Raw genomic sequence first — 23,719 nt, forward strand, 5'->3', positions numbered from 1 at the left:
ATTAGAAATCCGGGATTTCTCACCTCTACGGGTACAGGGACCCCCGTATAATATGCACTCACTCACTCAGCTCATGGACTCCCTCCCCCTCCCCACTCTCGCTGCCCTCATTGTCTTTTTCAAATATTTCCACATGATCAGTTCCTTGTCATTTAAAGGCGTCTCTTGTAAGAACACTATGTCACTTATCCGTCTCTTAAAAATACTGTAATATTATTTTGGTTTAATGGGATTAGTTATACCATTAACATTTAGAGAAATAACATTAACTTTATATACATATAGAGAAAAAAAGAGGGTCTGGCTATCTCATATTTCACTCAACCTGTTATTTCGCTCAGCCTATTTGTGTCACCTGATACTCATTACAGCAATCCTATGACAACGTGATCAATACAAATACAAACACACACACACACACACAAACACACACACACACACACACACACACACACCACACACACACAGTGACAATGTATATAAGGGTTCACGCTGCCTAGCTGTTTGCCCTTTTGGCCTGATTGTGACTCAGGTAGGTGGAAGAGGGGACAGATGAAGGATCAGCAGGTGATGATATATTTTTTGTTGTGGGCCTGTAAAGCCCTTTGAAACATGTTATGTGATATTGGCCAATACAAATATATATTTGACTTGACTTAATGTTAATTTAGTTAATGTTCCAGGGTTTTGCACTGGACGGTGGCTTTTGTAATATGTTATAGAGGAATCAAAATCTCTTACATTTTTAGAAATGTTCCATTTATATACAATACAATATTTCATTTCATTATAAATCTCTCCCTCTCTCTCTCTTTCCCTCTCCCTCAGTGAAGTACAGTATGAATTTGTCAGTGAGTCCAGAAGGCAACGTGACTTCTGAGCAGGTCTAATGTAGCTCTCATTATCTCCTTGTGTCTGTTCTTAGATCCTTCCTGTTTCTAAAATGTTCAAAATATAACTTCTGATTATAGAATGTCTCATTAGTTGTATGTTGTTAAAATATGAAAACATGCCCATATTTAGATGTAGAATTTTATATTGAATTAATATCTAATCATGGCCTCAAACTAAACTTCAGAAGAATACTGCCATGCACATAGTCAGTGTGGGGATTTTCTGACGGCAGGTGAAGACTTCCTAATCTAAAGAAGACTTGCAAAAAACAGCTTTGTAATTTGTATTTTTCAGTTGAACAGGATTTTTTCAGTTCCTCCTAAATTTATCAGATGTTTATGATAATGATGAGTAACGATTGAGATTTGACAAAAAAAAGTCAGATCAAGGCATTGACCAGTGACTGCAATTCTTCACACCTGCTTATGGAATCATTTTTAAACAAAACACCCACAATTCTGACACATCAAATGAAGAATGCAGCACATTTCCTTTCGCATGCAGGAAGCCACAATTAGCTCAAACTCGTGTTTTGGAGTAACTGTACTTGTAAATAATGATTAAATGTAGTTAAGCAGTGCTGATTAAATAGACACACATTCATTCATGACACCTGGCTATAGAATATATTAAACACTATATGTATACACAATATATAAAACTTTATGTAGGTATGCTATATATATTGTAAATATCTGTTTGCAAATACATTGCATTTTACTGCATTTTTCTGATGATAATGTTGATCAAATTAAGGTAAATGTATTTTATTGTATTTTTATTTTGTTCTCTTGTTGCTGCATCAGTTTATGTTTGTCAGAGATACCTTCGTCTTAGCTTTTATGAAAAACTTGATTGTGGTTCTGGTCTGGTGCATCCTTATTTACATCCATGGGACTTTGGTGGCCACCTTCTTGAGACACCAGGTATGTGCATTACCATTATCTGTACACATTATTTTACTTGTGTAATTATATCTCAGAACATTGTGCTCACTTGTGTAACAGCTTGTATGATTTGCTGCTTATTCTAAATCATCTCGGCCTGTCTGAAAGCTTCACTGTGTCGCAGTATGATTAAAGCCACATCTGTTTTAACTTTGTATAAGCTTGTGTAAACTCTGTAAGACATATGTAATCAAACGTATGAGACACTAATGTGTAAGAAGAGAAGGATGTGACAGCAGATACGAGATAGAAAGTCTAAGTATGTGCGACTGTGACAAGACTGAAGGACAGCGTAAGCAAAGCAGATAATGGATGATGTATGTAGGCAAATATAAGATTGCGTCATGATATGGAGCATTAAGTGTGGAATTTAAATGTAAATCCTCCCACCACTTAAATATTACACAATTGGAACATTTAACTGTCTTCATCTTGTAAATACGGTGAGAGTGAAACAAGAGGAGGGTTGAATCTTAAAAAGCTATAATTGTACATCATTAGAATGAATTATGATAGATAAGTAATATCCATTTGCACACATTAAACATCTTCTTCATTTGGAGAGATTACTTGAAACATTAACTCCTTAACATATATGTGAACAAACATGATTATACTGACTTATCTGTCTTTCTTCTTACCGACAATGTGAACTTACTTTCACACCGTTTTTCACTCCTGTCACTTTCCTGCGTATCATTCAGGTTTTTTATGAAGACCCTCGCTACATCCTCTTCATCCACATGGTGATCACCGATGCCATCCAACTGACCGTCACCATCACACTGTTTCTCCTGAGCTACATCTTCTACAGGATTAACGTCTCCTTCTGCTGCTTCTTCATCCTGATTGCGGTCGCCACCACCAGAAGCACCCCTATCAACCTAGCCAGTATGGCCATAGAGCGCTACATTGCCATCTGTGAGCCTTTACGCCACGGGCAAATCTGCACAGTGAGGAGGACTTTCATTGTCATTGGGTTTCTTTGGTTTATAAGTGTGGCACCATCTATTACTGATCTATTTGTGACCCTGGCAACCGAACCCTTGAGTTTCTTCCATGAATCTGTGTTCTGCTTGCGTCAGAATGTGTTCAAAGACCCAGCCTTGGCTCTGAAAAGACAAGCTTTTGATGGCATCTATTTCTCCTGTGTATTTCTTACTCTGGTCTACACCTACCTGAGGATCCTGTTTGTAGCGAGGGTCCTTTCAGCAGATAAGACATGTGCCAAGAAAGCCAGGAACACCATCCTGCTTCACGGAGCCCAGCTGGCCATGTGCATGCTCTCCTACATCTCGCCCAGTGTGGAGGTCATCCTCCATTTAATCTTCCCTGGCCGAATCTTAGAAATCAGATTTGCTAATTATTTGATCGTCTACATCCTGCCCAGGTTCCTTAGCCCGATCATCTACGGTGTCCGGGACAAGAAGTTTAGGACGCACCTTCGGATGTATTACGTGAGCAAAGGCTGCAAGGGCAAATCAAAGAAAGTGGCCAACCTGGACTTTGAGTTGTATCACAGGATAAGAGGTGCACTGAAATAACAAATGCCTGTTCATTTGTTACTTGTAAATAAATAAGTTATCATTTTCAATTTAAGAAATATCACGATTAAGTTCCGAGAGTGGCAATACAGCAGAGAAGGTATCAACTCTGAGCCTAGTATGTATAGAAGTGAGAAACCATGTTTTAAGTGTTTTGCTTTGCTGGGTTGATAATTTAAAGACAGTCTTGTAAGCTGGTCGTTGATGCATTTAGTTGTAATTATCCTCTTGTTCAAAATTAAAACAAATTATTTGCTCTACATGATAGCTGTTTTCAACATCTACACCATACAGGCCTTAGAAAATGTAATGTGTGTGTTCAGAGATGCATGAAGCTGGGGGTGGGAGGAAAACAATATGCAGCCATGAAGGTTTGGGTAGTAACGTCAAGAACCTCATTCTACTTTCACCCCTGAGCTTAAGGCCTTTTCATGTTTGGAAGAAGAAGAAGGTCTCGGGGGGCAAAATTAGGTGAGTAAGATGAGGGCCCAGCTAATTCAAAGCCACTGTTATGGAGAGCAGCCAGCATAGAATTACTCCCCTTGACCTAGTTTTCCCTGTTTCATATCTCAGAGAGTCTTAAAAACGTCCAGAACCTGTACTTCATTAATGACCTATATTGCACCGTTAAAGATCAGAATACCACTTCTTCCCAGGATCATGTCAAGCCTGCCTACCAAGTCTTGCACATCAGTTCATTACTTTCAGAGTAATCGTGGTAACGACAAGCCAACACACAATAAAACCAACAGGGATGAAGACATAACCTCCTTAGCCAAGATGCCGTTGGGTCACGAAAAAAAGAGCAAAACTGTAATTAAATAACCACTTGAAATGCAGAGAACCTCTGATTTCAAATTTTCGGCAAGTGCAAAGCCAGACTTTTACAATTATAACCTCAAAAGCACTCCCAAAAACTGCCTTGCCTTCCATTACCCCCTGGTGGCCAGCTTGCATATGAGTATAAAGAAATCCTTGCTTGTCAAACTTCAGGACTTTTCCCAAACTATTATCAGTTAGTGGAACAAAAAATATATAATAAATCAGAAGTAAATTTATTCATTGATCACTTGCAGACTCATCTCCGTCAATACACTCATATTTCACTCAACCTGTTATTTCGTTCTGCCTAGTGTGTGTGTCACCTGATACTGATACTCATTACAGCAATCCTATGACAACCTGATCGATACACACACACACACACACACACACACACACACACACACACACACACACACACACACACACACACACACACACACACACACACACACACACACTATAAATTATACTGTATGAGGGAACACTGCTCTTTGCAGGAGGTCACTGACTGTCAGTGACTAAGCAGGTGAGGGCAATGTTGAAACAAATTAATGTTTTTATGGGTTTGGAAAACGTTTGTGTTTAGCATTTTGTGTTGATATTTTCTAATCATGTGAATGAAATCTGCTTTTCCTCATCATTATCTCAGGCAATTAAAATGCTCCTTTTTACTAATCATACAGGATTATTGTGCAGTATTTTAATAACGGACACCAAAACTATCAAAATGTTTGATGTTTAAAAGCTGCTAAACACAATTGCTGCTTACATTTATTTGTATATATTTAATAATGATGTTTCTAGGTTAACACTTTTTCTGTAATATGTATTTTCAAACAGCTCATAATGTCCACAAAAAGCTACATATAAATTATGTTATTTTCTTCCCTTTTTACAGGATGACATAATTCATTCAACAATGTTTTCTTTTTGATAAAACCTAAAAAAATATGTAATGTTCAACGAGCACTTTATTCATGCTTAGTATTTTCTCTCATGCTGAACATTTAATGATCTTCTGCAGATCAGCTCAGCTTCAGTTGTGAGCCATGAACACCTGACAAAGTGTGGATGGAAACTCTGTGCTCATAGGTTTGTACTCGTTATGACATTTAGAGTATAGAGTATATTATATTCTGATTATAAAACATGGACTCTGTTATTAATATGTGAACACAAAGAAATTCTTATTCTTATTCTTTAAATTCTGTGACTTTTGTGTGGCCTGATAATCCTACCAGGCACTGTATATATGTAAACTGAAGTGTAGGTAAGTGTATGATTAAGATGTGTGATTTATCTTAAGTGTATAATCAGTTCTGTGCTACATTTTCTACATGTAAATCTTAGTGAAACGTACATTGTATAGTCTTAGCACTATATACTACAAGAAAAAAAATTAAAGATTAAATCTATGTAAAATATGTTAATGTTTGTATGAGTTACCAGATTGTGAGGAGGAGACGTCTACGATGCTCAACTCCACAGTTTCCAGCCCTCTGGACCTGCTGTTGGGTAATACCAGCTCTACACTGACAGGGGGCGCTGTTGGTTTTCCTAAGGATAGCTTCTCCAATGCTTTGAGCAAGAACATAGTTGCCATGATGGTGTGGTTGGCCCTCAGTGTCATTAACGGCAGTATGGTGCACACCTTTCTACAACACAGGTATACACACCCAATGGAAAACCCTCTCTCTCTCTCCCACACACACACACACACTCTGCGTATCATACTCTCCAAAATAAAAACCTGTGCCTCTTGTCTGTCTTCAAACCTAGATTCTTCTATGAGGACCCCCGCTACATCATGTTCATCTGCATGGTGATCAACGATGCTCTGCAGCTGAGCTTAGTAACGGCTCTTTACGTGGTCAGCTACATCTTCAGGAAGATCCATGCCTCCATCTGCTGCATACTGGTAAATGTTAACAGTCGGCTGGTATTGATATTCTAACTGTTTTACCCCTCAAAGCTAAATTAACACCTGATCAGCTCAATTCAATAACAATACCAATAATAATCCTCAGATCATGACGGCTGTCCTCACCACCCGCTCCACCCCTCTCATCTTGGCCGGTATGGCCGTGGAGCGCTACATCTCCATCTGCTTCCCCCTACACTACAGCCATATGTGCACCAGTCATCGCACCTTCCTCCTGATTGGGGTCATCTTTCTCTTGGCTGCCACCCCACCCATCACTGACCTCCTCATCACCGTTGTCAAGGAGCCCCCGCATTTCTTCCACTCCTCCATATTCTGTGACCACTCGCTCCTCTTTCACGACCGGTCCATCTACTACAAGAATTGCTTGTTTGATGTGACGTACTTCTCCTTTGTGGCGCTGTCGCTGCTCTACACCTACTGTAAGATCATGCTGGCTGCACGAGCTGCCTCCATGGGCCTGGCCTCGGTGAACAGAGCCAGGAAGACTGTGCTGCTCCACGGGGTGCAGGTAGGTGTTATCAACACAGAGCAAGAGATACAAGGTTCAACTGAGACTAACACTGAGGGGGGATTTAAAGGAGACATATTATATAGATTTTCATGGTCTTATTTATGCTCATTCATAAGCCTCATACCTCATGGCTGTGTTTGAATAAAAATCTATGGTTCGGCTCACTGGGCGTATTCATCGTCTACTTTTGACAATACTCAACAAATATCACCCTCATACTTGGTCTGGGTTATGGACATGTTATCCCTAAACTGCAGACAGCTTGAACAGCTACAGAACCTCATGTGCATCCTTTGGAGTCACCTGATCAGTGTAATTCAAACATTTACCCTTCCTTTAGATCAGTATTATATTCTTACATAGAAATATGTAGGATTCATTTCACAAGATCCTAAATGTATCACTTGATTGTTTTGGTTTAGTCATAGCTCTGGACATGTGCTGACAATAGAATGCAAAAAATTGGTATCTCTCTCATATCTTTTCCATTCTTTTTTTTAACCCCTTCCCTTGTGCTCCAGCTGCTGCTGTGCATGCTTGCCTTTGTGGTTCCCTCGCTTCAAACTGCTCTCATCTCTCTCTTCCCCCACCTGAGTCTGGAGATCCGTTACATCTTCTTCCTGGTTGTCTACGTCATTCCACGTTTCCTAAGCCCAATGATCTACGGTTTTCGGGACCAGAAGTTCAGGCAGTACTGGGCCCGGTATTTGGTTTGTAGGAGCAGCTGCACATCCAGGGTGAAACCGGTTCTGATTTAGGTAAATGTTCTGGTTGAGTAACCATAATCTAAATGCAAAGATGTCTGACTAGGCTCATACACACATTGAAAGTGCTGGAATATGTGATGGATTAACAGGCCAACTAGGAGTTCATAAGTCACAAGAGAAAATGGGCCCCCGGAGTCAGTGCATCATCAGGCTGTCATTATCTTTACATTCCCACAATGAAGTGCAAATGAAACATTTGGTTATAAAAACTTCATCTTTAGGACATGGTTCATATATAATGAACCATATAATGAATGGTGAATATGCCAAAGTCGTGTATTCATATGTCCACACACATCTCCATTCACAATCTGTCTTAAGAATAAATGTAAATACTTAATGCATCATTGAGCTGAAATGTGTCTGAACAGGCCCCCAAACTTCATCTCCACACCGAACCTAGAGTTTAACATGTCCAGCACAGTGTTAAAACATGAGAGAAGCAAGAAGTTTGGCCTGTGGTGGTTGTTTGATAATAAATAAAACTCTGTACCTCCTCTGTGTCTCTGTGTCATTACAGCAAACACACCAACTTCCAAACATTAGCTATTGAAACTAAGCTAACCACAACAGCTTCAGCCTCCAAGCACATAACACAGCGAGCCGGCCACTCAGTTTGTACCAAACAATAACGGGAATTTTATTTACACTCCTACCTTCATTTTGAAGCTGAAAGTGTCCCAAAGCAGAACCCAAACAAGCAGCAAAGCCCGATGGAATGGCGGCTAAATTTGAGCTGTCAGGGCGGACATGGTCAGATGTGAGAACTGACCAATAACGCGGCGCCCACACTGACTTGATTGACGTTGGTTTCATCCAAAACGTGACCCTCAGAAGGAATGACATCGACACTAACTGTTGCAATGAATTATGGGAAATGTAGGCTTTGAGGCTTAGTAAACGATTGAAAACCTGTTAAGACGCTATTTCTTTGAAAATTAAGTTACAAATGCAGGTTTTGTGAAGAAATTCTGTACAAATATTAATTAAAATGTACAGTTGAGCTAGTTTAGAGAGGTTTGGCCTAGACAAACCACATAGGATCACCTTGGAGTAAAATAAAATAATATAATAATAAAATAATTGAAATTCTTTACCTAGAAAGGTCAATTTTGGTACAGAATTGGAGGATTGGAGGATCTACAACCTTCCATTCAAGGTTATAGATGAACAAGTACAAACATTTCATGTTGGTATTTTGAAAAATGTGTTGCTGTTTTTTTACTTCATTTGGAATAATACGTTTTGTGATTCCAGATGAAAAATTCAATGGTACAAATGTTTACTTTAGCTATTAGCTTTGTTGTGTTTATAGAGTTATAAGCAAAAACAAGCACAGAAGATAGATTGTAATATTGCTGATCCATATTGACTTTGGATGGGTTGGGGCCTTCAGAGGGGATCAGTGCCCGGGTGCTCACTGTGTCGTCACCTGCTTATCACTGGAACAGAGTCACACTGTAAGAAGAAAAGAACACGCTTTACTTTTCAAGACCTTTACTTTTATTGTGACGTACATAACCTCAAAACTGAGACGACATTAAGAATAAATGGAAAAATTCAGTAGTAACATATAAGAATGCAATCTATGAGACGGTTGATTGGTAAATTCTGACCCTGAGCCCTCCAGTTTCTCGCAACCATAGGATCAAAGAGCTTTATGCAAATTCAGCAAAATTCCACAATTGTGTTGATGAAACAATGTAAATTGAGTTGAGGGGCCTCTCAAAAATCTGTTCTATTCTATTGTTGGTTTTATGTTATAGATCCTGAAACGCTGCTGCTGTATGTTTTACACTCTGTCTTTAGGGGACATCAGAACTCCTCCTCTCCCCCCTCCCCCTCACATGTTGTCACATCTTACTTGTATGAAAATGACGATAACCCAGCATCTCTTCCTGATCCTCTCACTTGTCGTGTCTTAGCCAGACACTTCAGCACAGGTCTGACCACAGAGCTGTTCAAGTAACAATGACTGTTCTTTAACTGTCTGTTTGATATCTTAAAAACAATGACATATCTTAACTATCAGATGAGTTCTTATTTATTTTGAGTTCTTATTAATCTTATTTTCCTATGTGAAATTATTTAAAACAGGTGTTAATCTACTGCTTATATTAACATAGCTAATAATGGAAAAATTACAATGTTTTCTGTGCCACAGTGTTATTAAAATAAACTGTAGCTACTGTCAAATTGAGTAATGAAAAGAGAGAGGTCAGTTCTCTTGTTCCTGCGTTGTTCGGTCATTGAATTGTCACTGATTGCTGCTTGTGGCTTTATTTCTGTTTGATTTGGTTTCCGTCATTACATTAACAAGTTTTGTTTTCTCAGCTCCCAGCCTGTGATATGAACTCATCAGGGCGGCAGGATGACATGAGCAGTGCATTGGCAAAAAACCTAATATCTTTCGTTTTTGCTGTGATCATGAACGCCATCAATGGAACCTTCGTCTACACTTACTTTAAGAGCCAGGTCTTCCAAAGAGACCCCAGGTGATGAAAGACCAAGTAGTGTTTGCTTTCTTGACTTTGTTGTATTGTCAGCATGAGTGGCAATCTCTCCCTCTTCCTCTCCTCAGGTACTTACTGTACATCCACCTGGTGATCAATGATATGCTCATGATCACTCTGTCTGTGACGCTGCAGATCCTGACCTACACTGTACCTCTTCACTTAGCTTCCTGCTGCATCTTTCTGCTATTCGTAGTAACCATCAACAAGTAAGTGTGTGTGTGTGTGTGTGTGTGTGTGTGTGTGTGTGGTCCTGCCATATTTACATTCTATCCTTTTGCTGCTCTGTCCTGTAAGATGCATTAGACTGGCCATGCACTCGTACAAATCATGCCTTCATCACACAAAATATGACAATGATAGTGACTGATGATTTATAGAATGTGTATATATAATCATGAATTCATCTGTTATGGTACAAAGTGCTCCTGTCTCACTTTCTTTTTTTTTCTTTTTTTTTTTGCAATTTGTTTTTATTGAAGCAGATATTGTACATGACATTGTGCATACAGGTTAATTTTTTTATATAGAAAGAGAGGAAAGAGGAGAGAGAGAGAAGGGAGGCAGGTTGTGGAATCCCTATTGTTGTTGAACTTTATACATTACATTACGATCATTTTGGCTGACGCTTTTATCCAAAGCGACTTACATTACATTAACCACCCTTCGCAGAGGGGGGAGCAATTGAGGGTTCGGTGCCTTGCTCAGGGGCACCTCGGCAGGGGCTCGAACCGGCAACCCTCCGGTTCCCAAGCAGAAGCTCTACCAACTGAGCCACTGCATCCCTACATGCCTACATACATACATAGACCCTGAGGAAAAATACAAGTGGGCTGGATTTGCAATGAAGTCATTGGGTACATACAGAACTTACAGGATGATGTCAAACAGCAATGTAGGTTAGAACAAATCGTATCATAGGTTGTGATAGAGAGAGAGAGAGAGAGATAGGGGAGAGACAAACAGGAAATCTCACTTTCTCTCTCACTTTCTTCTTGAAAACATAACAGGTGTATGCAATTTGAATCCAGATTAATTAAAAAAATGGAAACATGATCACAGCTCGTCAAAATCAAATAAAATGTTATGATTGGCCTTAATGTTATGAAAATGCTTATATCTAATCTGTGTCATCCTGTCCAGTAAAAAAAGTATTATCATCCTGTCTGTAAAACTCTTTGTACATGAACTGAATGAAGTATTCTAAGCATTGATTGTTATCTTTGTTTTGACCACATTAGAAACAGTCCTCTGAACCTGGCTGGCATGGCTCTGGAGCGTTACATTGCTGTGTGTCATCCTCTTCATCACACCCAGATCTGTACCATGCAGAGAGCTTACACTATGATCGCAGTGATGTGGCTCCTCTCCAGCCTCCCAAGCCTGGTTGACATCTTTATTGTTGTTGCCACTCAGCCCCCCTCCGACTTCTCCAATACCCTCCTCTGTTACCATTCTAACGCATTCAGAACGCCATACCACAAGACCCAAAGTGTGGTGGTCCAGGTTCATCCATTTAACTGATTTTATTATTAGTGAATGAAAATGAAAATTAGCACATTTACATTTGTGTTTGCCACTTTTAAAGTATTGCTTTTGCTCTCTCATTGACTCCTCAGGTTCTTCTGTTGTCAATTGTGATCTCTGTTGTGTTCATCACCTACCTGAAGGTCTTCTTCGTTGCCCGGTTGAGTTCTGGCACCAACCAGGCCTCAGCCAGAAATGTTCGCAACACCATCATGCTGCATGGAGTCCAGCTCTTCCTCAGCATGATAACATTCCTCACTCCCTTCATTAACATCGTTTTGCTCTATGCTTGGCCTAACCACCGCACCAAGATCCTCTTCGTCAGCTTCCTTCTAACCAACTTGCTGCCACGTCTGCTCAGCCCGCTCATCTACGGCGTCAGAGACAAGAAGTTTAGGGAACACCTAAGGATGAACTTCTGCAAATCCTACAACTGTGTAAATAAGAGAGTGAACCTGAGCTTAGGGGCTCAGAGAAAGACCAAACTAGCATCATTGTGAAGGACCGTACCAATTGAATTGTTTACATTGATTTGCTGATTTCTAGATAGTTTATGCTGTAGTCTTCACTTTCAGAGACTTTGACCCTGCCTTGATAGATCAAACAGCACCTCCAATGTATCACAAGGAAGGTGAGAGTAGCAGGTGAGACAACAGGTGAACCTGGTAGGAGGAAGTACAGGAAAATAAATCGATGTGAGTCGTATCATGGAAAGACAGAAGGAAGGAAGAAGGAATAGACCTGTGAAGTCATTTCCTTGCCCTGCACACATGTACACGTTCAAGCGCAAACTAAAACTTGACCACTAGAGAGAGCCAAACTTTCAAAGATACGAATGCAGTCTCGGAGCGAATCAACGCTCAATCAATACATCTGTTAATCCTACGTAGTAATAACAATAAACAAAATCATCTGTAGTTTCTTATCAGGATAGTTGTATTTCCATAACTGTAACTGTATTAACTGTATTTCCAAAACGATGAATAAATGTATCTATTTTTCGAAACTTTCGGACTTTATTTGATTGAGGAAATAGCCCGAATCATCATTACAACTGACATAAACAACAATGAGCGAATATCACAAGAAGACAACACAGGATGTCCCAATGGGAAAATTATGGAATATTAAAGCGAAAGCACAGTCACGCTATGAGAAAGCAAAGCCAATATAAAGCCACTTAAGAACTATGAAGCCATTTAAAGTCTCAACGACGTATTGCTCCCGTAGGAATAATACAAAACAATCACAATGACAGTTAAATTGACCCAAGAGTCGAGTTGACAATACTTACCACTTTTTATTAGTCATTAGACTTATTTTTAGTCACTGGGTTCTATCTTCATTCCATTGTAATGTCACAAATACAACCTATAAAATAATTTATAATTTGTGTAAATCGATAATAGAATTAATTCGTGAGGCCTATAGAGACATTGTGCCTCGTGCAGAACTCGAATTGTCGGACTTGTAGACTCCCGTGTTGTGATTTGGGACTTGCGATATCCGCACCGTGTTTGAGGCCGAGGTGTTCCGAAATGTGACGGAGAGAGCCGAAGATGCTGCGTGTGCGCGTGCAGACCGGGGAGGGCTTCTTCAGATGGAGGAACGCCGGCGTCCACATCAGCTCAGCGTGACTTCATCCACGCTGGAACCATCAGACACAGACAATACAACTAAAGGAGAACATTTGCTTTTATTCACCAGGAAATGATCGTGTAGGATTGAGAATTATTTTATTTCTCCAAGTAGAAGAATAAAACTTAGCTCTTCATCTTCGTCATCATGGGGTGAAACTGCAATGTGAGGAAGATGCTGATTCGGTGATGAAAACAAACCCGAGAGTCGGAACATCCACAGGTGAGTTTTCTCGCTTGAATATTCTCTTGTATTCCTGCGATACATTCCGATACTTGAATCTGCCTGACTCAGGAGTTTGTGCCTAATATCGTGATTGTACTTTATGTCGCTGCCTCCATATTACTGCTATGGTGAGTTATGATGCTTTATGTGTTCACCCTGTAGGAGAGTCTGTGATTGACACACACGCAAGGTCTCAAAAATGATTTTCTTTTTTTAATTTGTGCTTAAAGTTTCAATTTATTAATGAGATAGATTCACAACCTGTCAGTTATTTCTGAGATAATTTGAAAGAAACGTTTTTTCTGTACACAAGTGTTTTTTAATGCATTATCTTTTTCATTCATAACTACAGATTTTGACTTTGACAGATTTTTCTATAAGAAATTATTTCATCCACCAATTAACATTATAAAGTTGAGTAAAAATTCTACTCATAAATGCGGAACTGCTCTTTATATTTGGATCACAGATTGGGCCTTTAATCCTCCTCCCTCACTGAAATGTGCTTATTGTTGCTGTTGTGCTTTGTTGAGTCTCACTGAAGTTTCCTCTCATTGTTACTGCACACAGACTCGTTTTATTATATCTATCTATCCTTATTCAGTGTATGAATGTTTATAAAGGTGTTTTGCTTTGCTGTTTCTCTGATGCTGCTGTGATTTTAAGCCACTGCACTTCCTTTGTGCTGAATTATAGATCAACTTTATTTCTGTATGTGCATCATGGCAACACCCCTGGGATCACAGCATGGACTCTGCTCATGTAATTATAGACACAAACACACACACAGAGACAGAGAGACATAGAGAGAGAGAGAGAGAGAGAGAGAGAGAGAGAGAGAGAGAGAGAGAGAGAGAGAGAGAGAGAGAGAGAGAGAGAGAGAGAGATTTACTGTTAATTACTCAAATTAGCTGACTTTCTCAGGTAAGGAGAGATGACAGATCCCCTTAATTAAGCCCAAATCAATGCCAACATAAGATCTGACCTGATTGACAAGGTCAAACAGGGATCAGAGTTCAGTTCAAGACCAAAATAGCATGTAAACAGTATTGATATCTTCCTGAGTTCCAAAGGAAAGACACAGAGACAACGCTTTGTCCTCAGAAACTACACAGTAAACACATCCAACATATCAATCTAGGGGTTTAGAGCAAGTTTGGTAAAGTTTATGTAATTGGAACTGGATTAGAGATAAAGGAGATGAGAGGGCCTGCAGTCTGCAGGAGTGATACAGCCCTGATTCCACTTTAATTCACTCCTAAAGTCATCACAGGTTCTTGTAAATCACCGGTTGCCTTGCAGGACAATATGTCTGGGAAACAAATTGTGATGGATACCATAAAAGATGAGAATGGACTTTGCATGGTGAGCCTCTCTCTGCTGGTGTATGAAATAAGATACTATTAGACGCGGATAGATGTCCACTCATCCATTAAACATCATTCTGTCTCCAGGCCTGCTTGTAGGCTGGGTGGTGCTTGGACGACCCCATCATGTCAACGTCCTCGAGCGTTATTGAATGAAGCAGGGACGGTGTGTGTGTGTGTGTGTGTGTGTGTGTGTGTGTGTGTGTGTGTCTACAGGGCTGTTACAGACACTGTTGTATACGTGAGGCCATTCATTTATCTCAAAGCAGAAACATGTCAGACGCGCTGGAGGTTCAAACAGCATCTGTGCAGGATGAGATCTCGTCCCAGATGAGCCTGCAGAGAGCAAAGGAAACTAGAGAGATGTAACTTTTTCAGTAGCTTGACAGTAGCTATGAGTAGTAGTTCTTTTTGCGTAGCTTTTCTAAAGACTGCATCTCTCTACTCGGAGTTTCAAATCAGACGTGACAAATTCTAAAAGTTTCTCCTGATCCAAACTGATCCCTTTGCATAGAACCTTCCCACTGAATATCCTGATACATCCTGAAATACATCAAATGAAAACCCCAGAGAAAGCTCCAGGTGCTTTCTAGTAACTGTAATTACTTTGATAAAGTGGCATCTTGTTGTTCATTAAATCACCAAAATGAGTCCAAGATAACTGTGATGATGTGTTTTCGACCCCTCATGTCCACAACCAAACCTTTGCACAACTTCACACTCAACGTTGGTTGTTTGTTGTCTCTGTGGCCGTTAATCACGGAGAAAGAAAAACACCATTAAATAGTAATAGAAGCAGAAAGAGCGATATGGAGACAGATGAAGTCAGACTGCTGTGCTTAAAACACCATTAAGTGGACATTAGCTTCACACCTGTCTGTCTGTGATGCCTGGGGCCATTTCCTACACTCTGCAATTAGACACTGGCTAACATTATTACATCACATTACAGCTCTACTTTACCTGAGGAGACGCACTTACTGCTGCCTCCAGACTCAGACGCCCTCAGCACTGTGAGAGGGAGTTTGCATGTGGGGATATGTGGGAACTGGCACAGAAGAAAAGTCACTCAGAAATAGAATCTAACTTAAAAATCTCATTGTTTCCTCTTCATTCCCTGGGACTTTGTTTTGTTGCTAAGCAATGAAAACTGGACTGAAGTGTCTGATAGTTTTCTGGGAAGTTAGATTTATTTTAAGAAACTAAAATCTTCCCACGGCACATTCCTCCGCTTAATAGTTATCCTGCAGAGCTGCATTTATTTATTTGGTGCCTGGTTTTCTAGTTTTTTGTTGTGAAAGTGTGTATGTGGGTGTTTGGACAAGAAGTACAGTAGATGTGCATGTGAGTTCAGTTCATTTTTAGCAGAGCGAGAGAGATGGAGAGAGAGTGAGAGAGAGAGAGGGGGATGGATTGAGCAGGAGAGAGAGAGAGAGGGGGGGGTGAGCGGGAGAGAGAGAGGGGCGGAGGGAGGGAGAGTGATAGAGAGAGAGAAAGAGAGAGGGGGAAAGAGAGAGAGAGGGAGGGAAGAGGGAGAGGGAGAGAGAGAGAGTGTGTGTGAGAGAGAGAGAGAGCGCGGGAGGGAGACAGGGATGGATTGAGCAGGAGAGAGAGAGAGAGGGAGGGAGAGTGAGAGAGAGGGGGGGGATGGGGTGTGGGAGAGAGAGAGAGAGAGAAAGGGGCGGAGGGAGGGAGAGTGAAAAAGAAAGGGGGAGAGAGAGCGAGGGAGGGAGGGAGGGAGGGAGGGAGGGAGGGAAGAGGGAGAGGGAGAGAGAGAGAGAGAGAGGGAGGGAGGGAGAGAGTGTGAGTGTCTGTCTCTGTCTGTCTCTGGGTCTCTGTCTGTCTCTGTCTGTCTCTGGGTCTCTGTCTGTCTCTTTGTGGGGTCAGTCTGTATGATCCTCAGGCTAAAGGAGAGTCACTCTCTATACGTACTCTCTCTGTTTAAGCATCAGTGTTTAGTTGTGTTGACATTAAACAGGCTCTGAGTTTGAGCACATTGGCTACACACACTGACACACTCACCGCATCATGCTGGGCCCAAAACACAAACAGATAGAGATGCAGATAATCATGCAGTGATCACGGGATTCCCTGTGTAAAGTCGGAGTATCACTGCCTACACACTGAAAAGAGGAAGGGGAAGCAGTTTGCCTTCCTCACATTATTACTCTTGTCTCAGGTTTGTCCACTAGTTAACCATGGTGAAGGAGAACTTGCCCAGCTGGGTCCACCAGGACTCAGATGAAGGTCTGGTCCATGTGAACGTGGGAGGCCTGAAGAGGAGCCTCTGCTCCAGCACACTGAGGAAATTCCCTGATACCAGACTGGGAAAACTGCTCGCCTGTGACTCAGAGGAAGCTATACTGCAGGTTTGTTGTTTGAATGGATGGATGGATGGATGGATGGATGGATGGATGGATGGAGGGATGGTTTAGAATAAAAACCTTTTTCCACTACAACTATACCTGAAGGAGAGACGGGAGTGATAGAAGCATGTATGGATGGATGAAGTAGCACTAAGGGATGAGTGCATGGTGTGGTGAGTTAGGTTAAGGGAATGGATGGTTGGAGGGAGGGAGGGGTGGGAGGATAATAGGATGAGTGGTGTAAGGGAACGGATGTCAGGATGGTTGGACAAGTAGTGCAAGGAACGGATGAAGAGGAAGTCTGGATGGGAGGTTGATGGGATGAGTGGGAAAGTATGTGCTGCCGGTGGACGGGGAAAGAGAGCTGGAAGACGGTTCGCCGTCCATCAGAAAAGCTTCCTCAGTCCAGTGGATGAATCACAATAAGTGGGTGAAGGGAGGGGTGAAGTGTACGGAGAGGAGAGGAAGATTAGATGAGTCAGGTCAGGTAATCGATGAGGAGGAGAAGGGAGAGGGGAGGGGATGGTGGCCTGAGTAGTTTAAGGGAACAAACGAGGGGATGATGGATGAGGAGTGTAAGGGAACAAGTTAGGGGATGATGGGATGAGCGAGGAAACAGGATGGAGCAGAGGATGATGGGATTACCCTCTTGTTTTCCTTTCCTCCTCTCCTTCCTTCCTCTTTCCTGCAGGTGTGTGACGACTACGACGTGCAGCAGAAGGAGTTTTACTTTGACAGGAATCCAGGCTTGTTCCCTTACGTGCTCCACTTCTACCAGACGGGCAAACTTCACATCATGGAGGAGCTGTGTGTCTTCTCCTTCAGGTCCGTCTGCACGTCGCTCTCTTAACCAAAGTATTTTTCCTCTGTTTTACACCATCTGTCGGCCTATAAGACAAATCAATAATAATGGAAAGCACTCAGAGTTCTCGACCTCTGCCAAGCCTGCATAATCTTCTGCAGCTGCTGAGAAATCAAATCTGTATCTGGATCCAGATCTGTGCCAAAATACACATGCTGAGGAACAAGTGCAATGTCATATCTCACTAAGTGGAGAACTGCTTTGAAAAACTAAGAAGATTACAACAAAACTCAATCTAAAACTGAATTCTTGAGATCTGCGTTCACGTTCTCCAAACTTCTGTTTCAGCCAGGAGATAGAGTACTGGGGCATAAATGAGTTCTTCCTGGACAGTTGCTGTAGCTACCGTTACCATGACCGCAAACTGGAGAACAGCCGACATCGCAGCTGGGACGACGAGAGTGAGGTCAGCAGCGTGGACACCTCAGTGGACGAGATATCTGACCTCAAGAGGTACGAGGGAGGAGGTCCCATGCTGCAGCTGATGTTGCTTCATCAGAAGGATTGTTTGTTTCTGTAATAACTCTGCACCACCATTGAGCAATCATGACCCCATCGTCTTCATCTGTCTCCACAGAGACATGCAGCACTTCCAGGTGGTGCGTTATGGGAACATCAGGAAGTGTCTGTGGCTGACGCTGGAGAACCCGGGATACTCCATACCCAGCAAGCTGTTCAGTCTGCTCTCCATAACAGTGGTGCTGATATCCATCGCTACAATGTGTATCAACAGCATACCAGAGTATCAGGTCAGTGTTAGTGTGTGTGTCTCCTACCACGTATAAGTAAAGCTTTGGATGTGTGATTGTTGGAGTTGATTAATAATCCATCTCCATGTTGGTCTCAGACGTTTGACGATGAGGAGAAGCTGGTTGAGGACCCGACCATGCAGGCTCTGGAGGTCTTCTGCACCTGCTGGTTCACATTTGAGGTGAGTGGATTACAAAGTAGCTGCAAACAGACATGAGATACCCCGACTCCAGTATTTGGCCATATGTCATACCTTGCCGGTGCTTATGTGTGATTTATTTGTTTGTTTATTTGTTATTTATCCATTGATGTGCGGCTTTGGCTCTGTCATGGTCTGAGACAGATGTTCCTCTGGGGGATGTTCATCTCTGCACTTCATAAAATGCACAAATATATTGAATCAATGCACAAATAGATTAAGAGGAAAAGCAGAAGAACTTGATGAGAAAATGTAATTTGAACACCGTAAACAAGTATTTGTTTTAACTGATCTTTCTAAAGTGACACTTCATTAACAAAAAGTGTCTTTAGTAACCCAGTTCTGTCTGTTGCACCCTGAGGTGGTGATGCGGCTGCTGCTCGCTCCAAACAAGAGGAAGTTCTTCCATCACCCTCTGAACATCATAGACATGGTGACTGTGGTGCCCATCTACATCACTCTGCTGTTTGACCTGATCATGGGAGCCAATTCTGACCTGGGGAACCTGGGACGACTCATACAGGTCGGGAACCTTTCTTTATTGTGTTCAAATGTGGATCATTGAACCGCTGCTATTTCAGTGGAAAACTTTCCTGTCTATTCATCTCTCTCTCTCTCTCTCTCTCTCTCTCTGTCTCTTTCTTTCCCCCCCTCCCTCTCTCTGTTTCTCCCTCTCTCACTCTCACTCTCTCTCTGTGTCCCCCCCTTTCTCTCACTCTTTCTCTCTCTTTCTGTGTCTCTCCCCCTCTCTCTCTATGTTTCTCCCTCTCTCGGTCTCACTCTCTCTCTGTCCCCCCCTCCCTCTGTGTTTCTCCTTCTCTCTCGCTCTCTCCCTCTGTCCCGCTTTCTCTCTCTCTCTGTCTTTCCACCTTCTCTCTCTCCCTCTCTCTCTCCCTCCCTCTATCTCTCTCCCTCTCTCTCTTCCCACTGCCCGCCCGCCCACCATCTCTCTCTCTCTCTCTCTCTCTCTCTCTCTCTCTCTCTCTCTCACACTCAGGTATTCAGGCTGATGAGGATCTTCAGGGTCTTAATGTTGGCCAGACACTCTACAGGCCTGCGCTCACTGGGAGCCACACTCCGGGTGTGTGAGGCCAATGTTTTACGACCAGTATCAAACATCCCCACAGCATCTATAGGCTAAACTGTATCGTTTACATAAGCAGAGACATTGTGACGACTCCCCGCTGGATTGCGTTTCACTGAGATTGTGCGTATCTGAGTCCAAAAGGTCACATAGCCGTCTCATCTATCAAAACAAAAGCTTCCACCTCCACCTGAGTATTTCAGTGTGAATGTGTGAAAAATGAATTAGGACTGAATTGTGAGGTAAACAGATCCATCATCTTCTTAAACTATTTGTTTTGCCTTTCCTGCATCACATTTACATTCGTTAAAATGTTCTGGATGTACAATATTCAGATGCATTATATTTACATTTAGATTGCATTAGCATTTTAACATCAGTAGTAACACCGGGAGATTTTAGGGTTTTTCTTGGCTTATCTAAGTTAAATAAGCCGTGAAGACAAAGCATGAGCTCGCATCTCCACTGTGTTCGACATGGAGACGCAGTGGGTGTGTCTGAATCCCGGCTGATGTCAGTACAGTGCTGCTGCTTTGACTTCAAAACACAATAAACATCAATTCAAAAGCTCCTTAAAGCTGAGTGGGGTTTCAATTCACAGGACAGTGATTCAGTATAAAAGCTCATTTTCTAATGAGTAAAATGTCGTGTTGGGAGTCCTGCACAGTTTATTACTTTAATTTAAAACCTCCCTAATGGCCTTTGTGCATTTAGAAGTAACAACAAAAATATTTCAATTTTAATGTGTGTTGCATTCAAACACACATTGAAATATTGACTTTGGCTGTCTCAGAGTCTTTATTAAGGTTATTATTAGAACAGAGGAAGAGTTTTTTTTAGCCTCTGTCTCTCTCCCAGGAGACAGACTGGATCACATTCCAGTAAAGTAAATATAAAGCTTGAGAGAGAGTGAAAAGGCTCAACAACAAAAAGAAAGAGAAAATAAATTGACGTACATTAATCGAATGTCAGTAAGTAATGGAATGAACAGATTATTAGCGTCTGTAGTGACTGAGAGCAGAGAAGAGAGAGAGAGAGAGAGAGAGAGAAACATGAGTGCTCACAAAGTAACAGGCCACCAAGAGAGGCAAGCAAAGAGCAAACCTGCCTGAGACACTCGAGCAAGGCAGCAAAGGCTCACTGGGCTGCTGGGGTCAGTGAGGTGACCGGGCTGAGGTGACGACAGCTGGAGGAGGAATGAAATGGATTCGATTCATTAAGAGGAAGGAAATCTGTTCAGTTATGTTGATGATGTAATCTGTCATTTGAGTCTAACCATCACACCGGTTTGACTCTGAGCTTCCTCCTCCTCCTCCTTCTCTTCCTTCTCTTCCTCTCTCTGTCTGCAGCACAGTTACCGTGAGGTCGGCATCCTGCTCCTCTACTTGGCCGTCGGCGTGTCTGTTTTCTCTGGTATCGCTTATACGGCTGAATATGAGGAGGTGAACCTGAGCATCACTCAATACTACAGCACATACACTTGATTTACAATCTGCTTTTATTCTTTTACTTCACTATTCTTACTTCCTCTCACAAGCTTTTGTTTTTGCCTCCGTCTGTCTGTTGGCAGGATTATATCAAAAAAGATAGAGACAGATTTTCGTGACATTTGGTGGATCAAACTGTAGATGAATGATTTTGTGGTTTTATGGAAGTGAGATTACGACTAAACTAAATTTCTTCTTTAAGCAGAGGTTCTAAAGGAGCCACTGGTGCTTTGACTTTACAAACTTGTGTTGTGCAGGCAAACCCTCCACGTATAACTTGCACAATCACAGAGTTCTCCCTCTGTCTCTCGCTCTCTCTCTCCCCGGCTGTCTCTCTCTCTCCCTGGTTGTCTCTCTCTCTCTCCCTCTCTCTCTGTCCCTCGCTCTCTCTGTTTCTCTCTCTCTCTGTGTCTGTCTCTCTCCCTCTGTCTCTCTTTCTCTCTCTGACTCTCTATCTCCTTCCCTCTGTCTCTCTCTCTCCTTCCCTCTGTTTCTCTCTGTCTCTCTCCCTCTCTCGCTCTCTCTCTCTCCCTCTCATGTCTCTCTCCCTCTGTCTCTCTCTCTCTCTCTCTCTGACTCTCTCTCTCCTTCCCTCTCTCCCTCCCTCTCTCTCTCCCTCTCCCTCTCTCTCTCTCTCTCTGACTCTCTCTCTCCCTCTCTCTCTCCCTCTCTCTCTGTCTCTCCCTCCCTGTTTCTCTCTCCCTCTCTCCCTCTCTCCCTCTCTCCCTCTCTCTCTCTCTCTCTCTCTCTCTCTCTCTCTCTCTCTCTCTCTCTCTCTCTCTCTCTCTCTCTTTATTCAGGATGTTGGTCTGGACACCATCCCTGCCTGCTGGTGGTGGGGCACAGTGAGCATGACCACAGTGGGATACGGCGACGTGGTTCCCGTCACGGTTGTGGGAAAGCTGGCTGCCAGTGGCTGCATCCTGGGCGGCACCCTGGTGGTGGCGCTACCCATCACCATCATCTTCAACAAGTTCTCCCACTTCTACCGTCGTCAGAAAGCTCTGGAGGCCTCGGTGAGGAACGGCAACCGCCGGAAGATAAAGATGAGCTGTGACAATGGCCCAGAAGAGGAAGAGGATGACGAGGGATCGGAGGGTGACAGCTGCTGTCTGGACGATGACGATATAGCTTATATAGACGATATAGACGATTCAGATTACGAGGACGAGGACGAGGGAGGTGTGGTGAATTACAGCTATGTGGAGCATCCGTCCTTCACGCTGACAGGGAGGAAGACGGAGCTGCATCAGCTTTGAGGACAAAGAAACAAGTATCCAAGTCAGACCACACTGTGATCAGATCTCAGTCACAAGTACTCAGGTGTAATGCAAATGCATGTTGATGCAAAGTGATAATGCAAATCCCCTCATCACATCACGTCATAATCCAGATCATTATTGCAAGATTTTACATTTGTGTTGCACATTTCAGAGGAAAAGGGAGGAAGAACAGATAGTTTCTCCTCCACGACGTGATGACTGCCGCTGCTGCCACATACGCTTATTCTCTCATTTGTTGACTTGTTTGAGAAGTGTCTGAGGTCTGTGGCCGTGCAAACGCAGCTTGAAGAAGTGTCAGAATGGATGTGTCATCAAAACACAGAGAACAGAGGACGATGACTCAAAGCCTCAGCTGGGACGCAGGAAGGTCCCAGATTTTTATTTGTATTCAAGCAGATACTTTATCTAAAATTAGAGGGCTTGGCCGATGTCTCATCTCAGAGCTTCCATTACAAACTGTGCAGTCATGATGTGCTGTAGCTTCTTCTTTGTTTGTTTGCATGCAGAACGTGTCAGGATGGACGATTGTTCACGCTCTTATAGGATTTGAACATCCTGAACATAGACTGAACTTCAAATGGATTCATCAGATGCACCTGGAATGAGCATGAAGACAAAAGAACTGCAGAGAATAAAAAAGTGACAAGCTGTGAAAAGTGATTCTCTGGAAATCTGTCTGTTAAAAAAGAAACTGTGCAAAGTTCTTCTCCTCTTCTGTTTCTGCCACGAAAAATACCCAGACCCTTCAGGAAATCTCTGTCTGTTCATATTTGTGATACTACACAGAATTTAGTGCCAAATTATGTCTTTGGTCCTTGAATCAAATGTGTGAAGGTTGAAACGTCTGTCGCCTTGCATCGTGCCGCTTCAATGGCAGAAAATACAAAAAGGCAGACCACCTCACTTCTTCTTCATTAGCTGCAGCTTGATGTATGATGTCACTCAGACCTTCACCTTCACAGCCGCCATCAAGGTGACCAATCAG

At 42.3% G+C, this 23,719-nt stretch overlaps 4 protein-coding genes across 4 annotated transcripts; all 4 read left to right on the forward strand.

The window, feature by feature from the left end:
- The first annotated feature begins 1,715 nt into the window (after positions 1-1,715).
- On the forward strand, positions 1,716-4,098 carry LOC142996220 (odorant receptor 131-2-like). Its single transcript, XM_076147121.1, has 3 exons — positions 1,716-1,820; positions 2,546-3,371; positions 3,959-4,098. Exons 1-3 carry the CDS (start codon positions 1,737-1,739, stop codon positions 4,096-4,098), a joined length of 1,050 nt encoding a protein of 349 aa, XP_076003236.1. The 5' UTR covers positions 1,716-1,736.
- A 1,677-nt stretch (positions 4,099-5,775) lies between these two features.
- Positions 5,776-7,424, forward strand: LOC142996221 (odorant receptor 131-2-like). The gene is made up of 4 exons (XM_076147122.1): positions 5,776-5,876; positions 5,990-6,128; positions 6,238-6,663; positions 7,188-7,424. Exons 1-4 carry the CDS (start codon positions 5,812-5,814, stop codon positions 7,422-7,424), a joined length of 867 nt encoding a protein of 288 aa, XP_076003237.1. The 5' UTR covers positions 5,776-5,811.
- A 2,358-nt stretch (positions 7,425-9,782) lies between these two features.
- LOC142996222 (odorant receptor 131-2-like) lies at positions 9,783-11,973 on the forward strand. Its single transcript, XM_076147123.1, has 4 exons — positions 9,783-9,928; positions 10,015-10,155; positions 11,188-11,452; positions 11,566-11,973. Exons 1-4 carry the CDS (start codon positions 9,783-9,785, stop codon positions 11,971-11,973), a joined length of 960 nt encoding a protein of 319 aa, XP_076003238.1.
- A 4,928-nt stretch (positions 11,974-16,901) lies between these two features.
- Positions 16,902-22,940, forward strand: LOC142996339 (delayed-rectifier potassium channel regulatory subunit KCNS2). The gene is made up of 9 exons (XM_076147307.1): positions 16,902-17,072; positions 17,761-17,894; positions 18,220-18,384; positions 18,509-18,680; positions 18,779-18,862; positions 19,242-19,403; positions 19,878-19,961; positions 21,314-21,406; positions 22,252-22,940. Exons 1-9 carry the CDS (start codon positions 16,902-16,904, stop codon positions 22,708-22,710), a joined length of 1,524 nt encoding a protein of 507 aa, XP_076003422.1. The 3' UTR covers positions 22,711-22,940.
- The last annotated feature ends 779 nt before the right edge of the window (positions 22,941-23,719 follow it).

The sequence above is a fragment of the Genypterus blacodes genome, unplaced genomic scaffold, assembly GCF_046128005.1.
Source record: "Genypterus blacodes isolate CSIRO-AG114 ecotype Tasmania unplaced genomic scaffold, CSIRO-AGI_Gbla_v1 ptg000037l_1, whole genome shotgun sequence".
NCBI classification, from domain to species: Eukaryota; Metazoa; Chordata; class Actinopteri; order Ophidiiformes; family Ophidiidae; genus Genypterus; species Genypterus blacodes.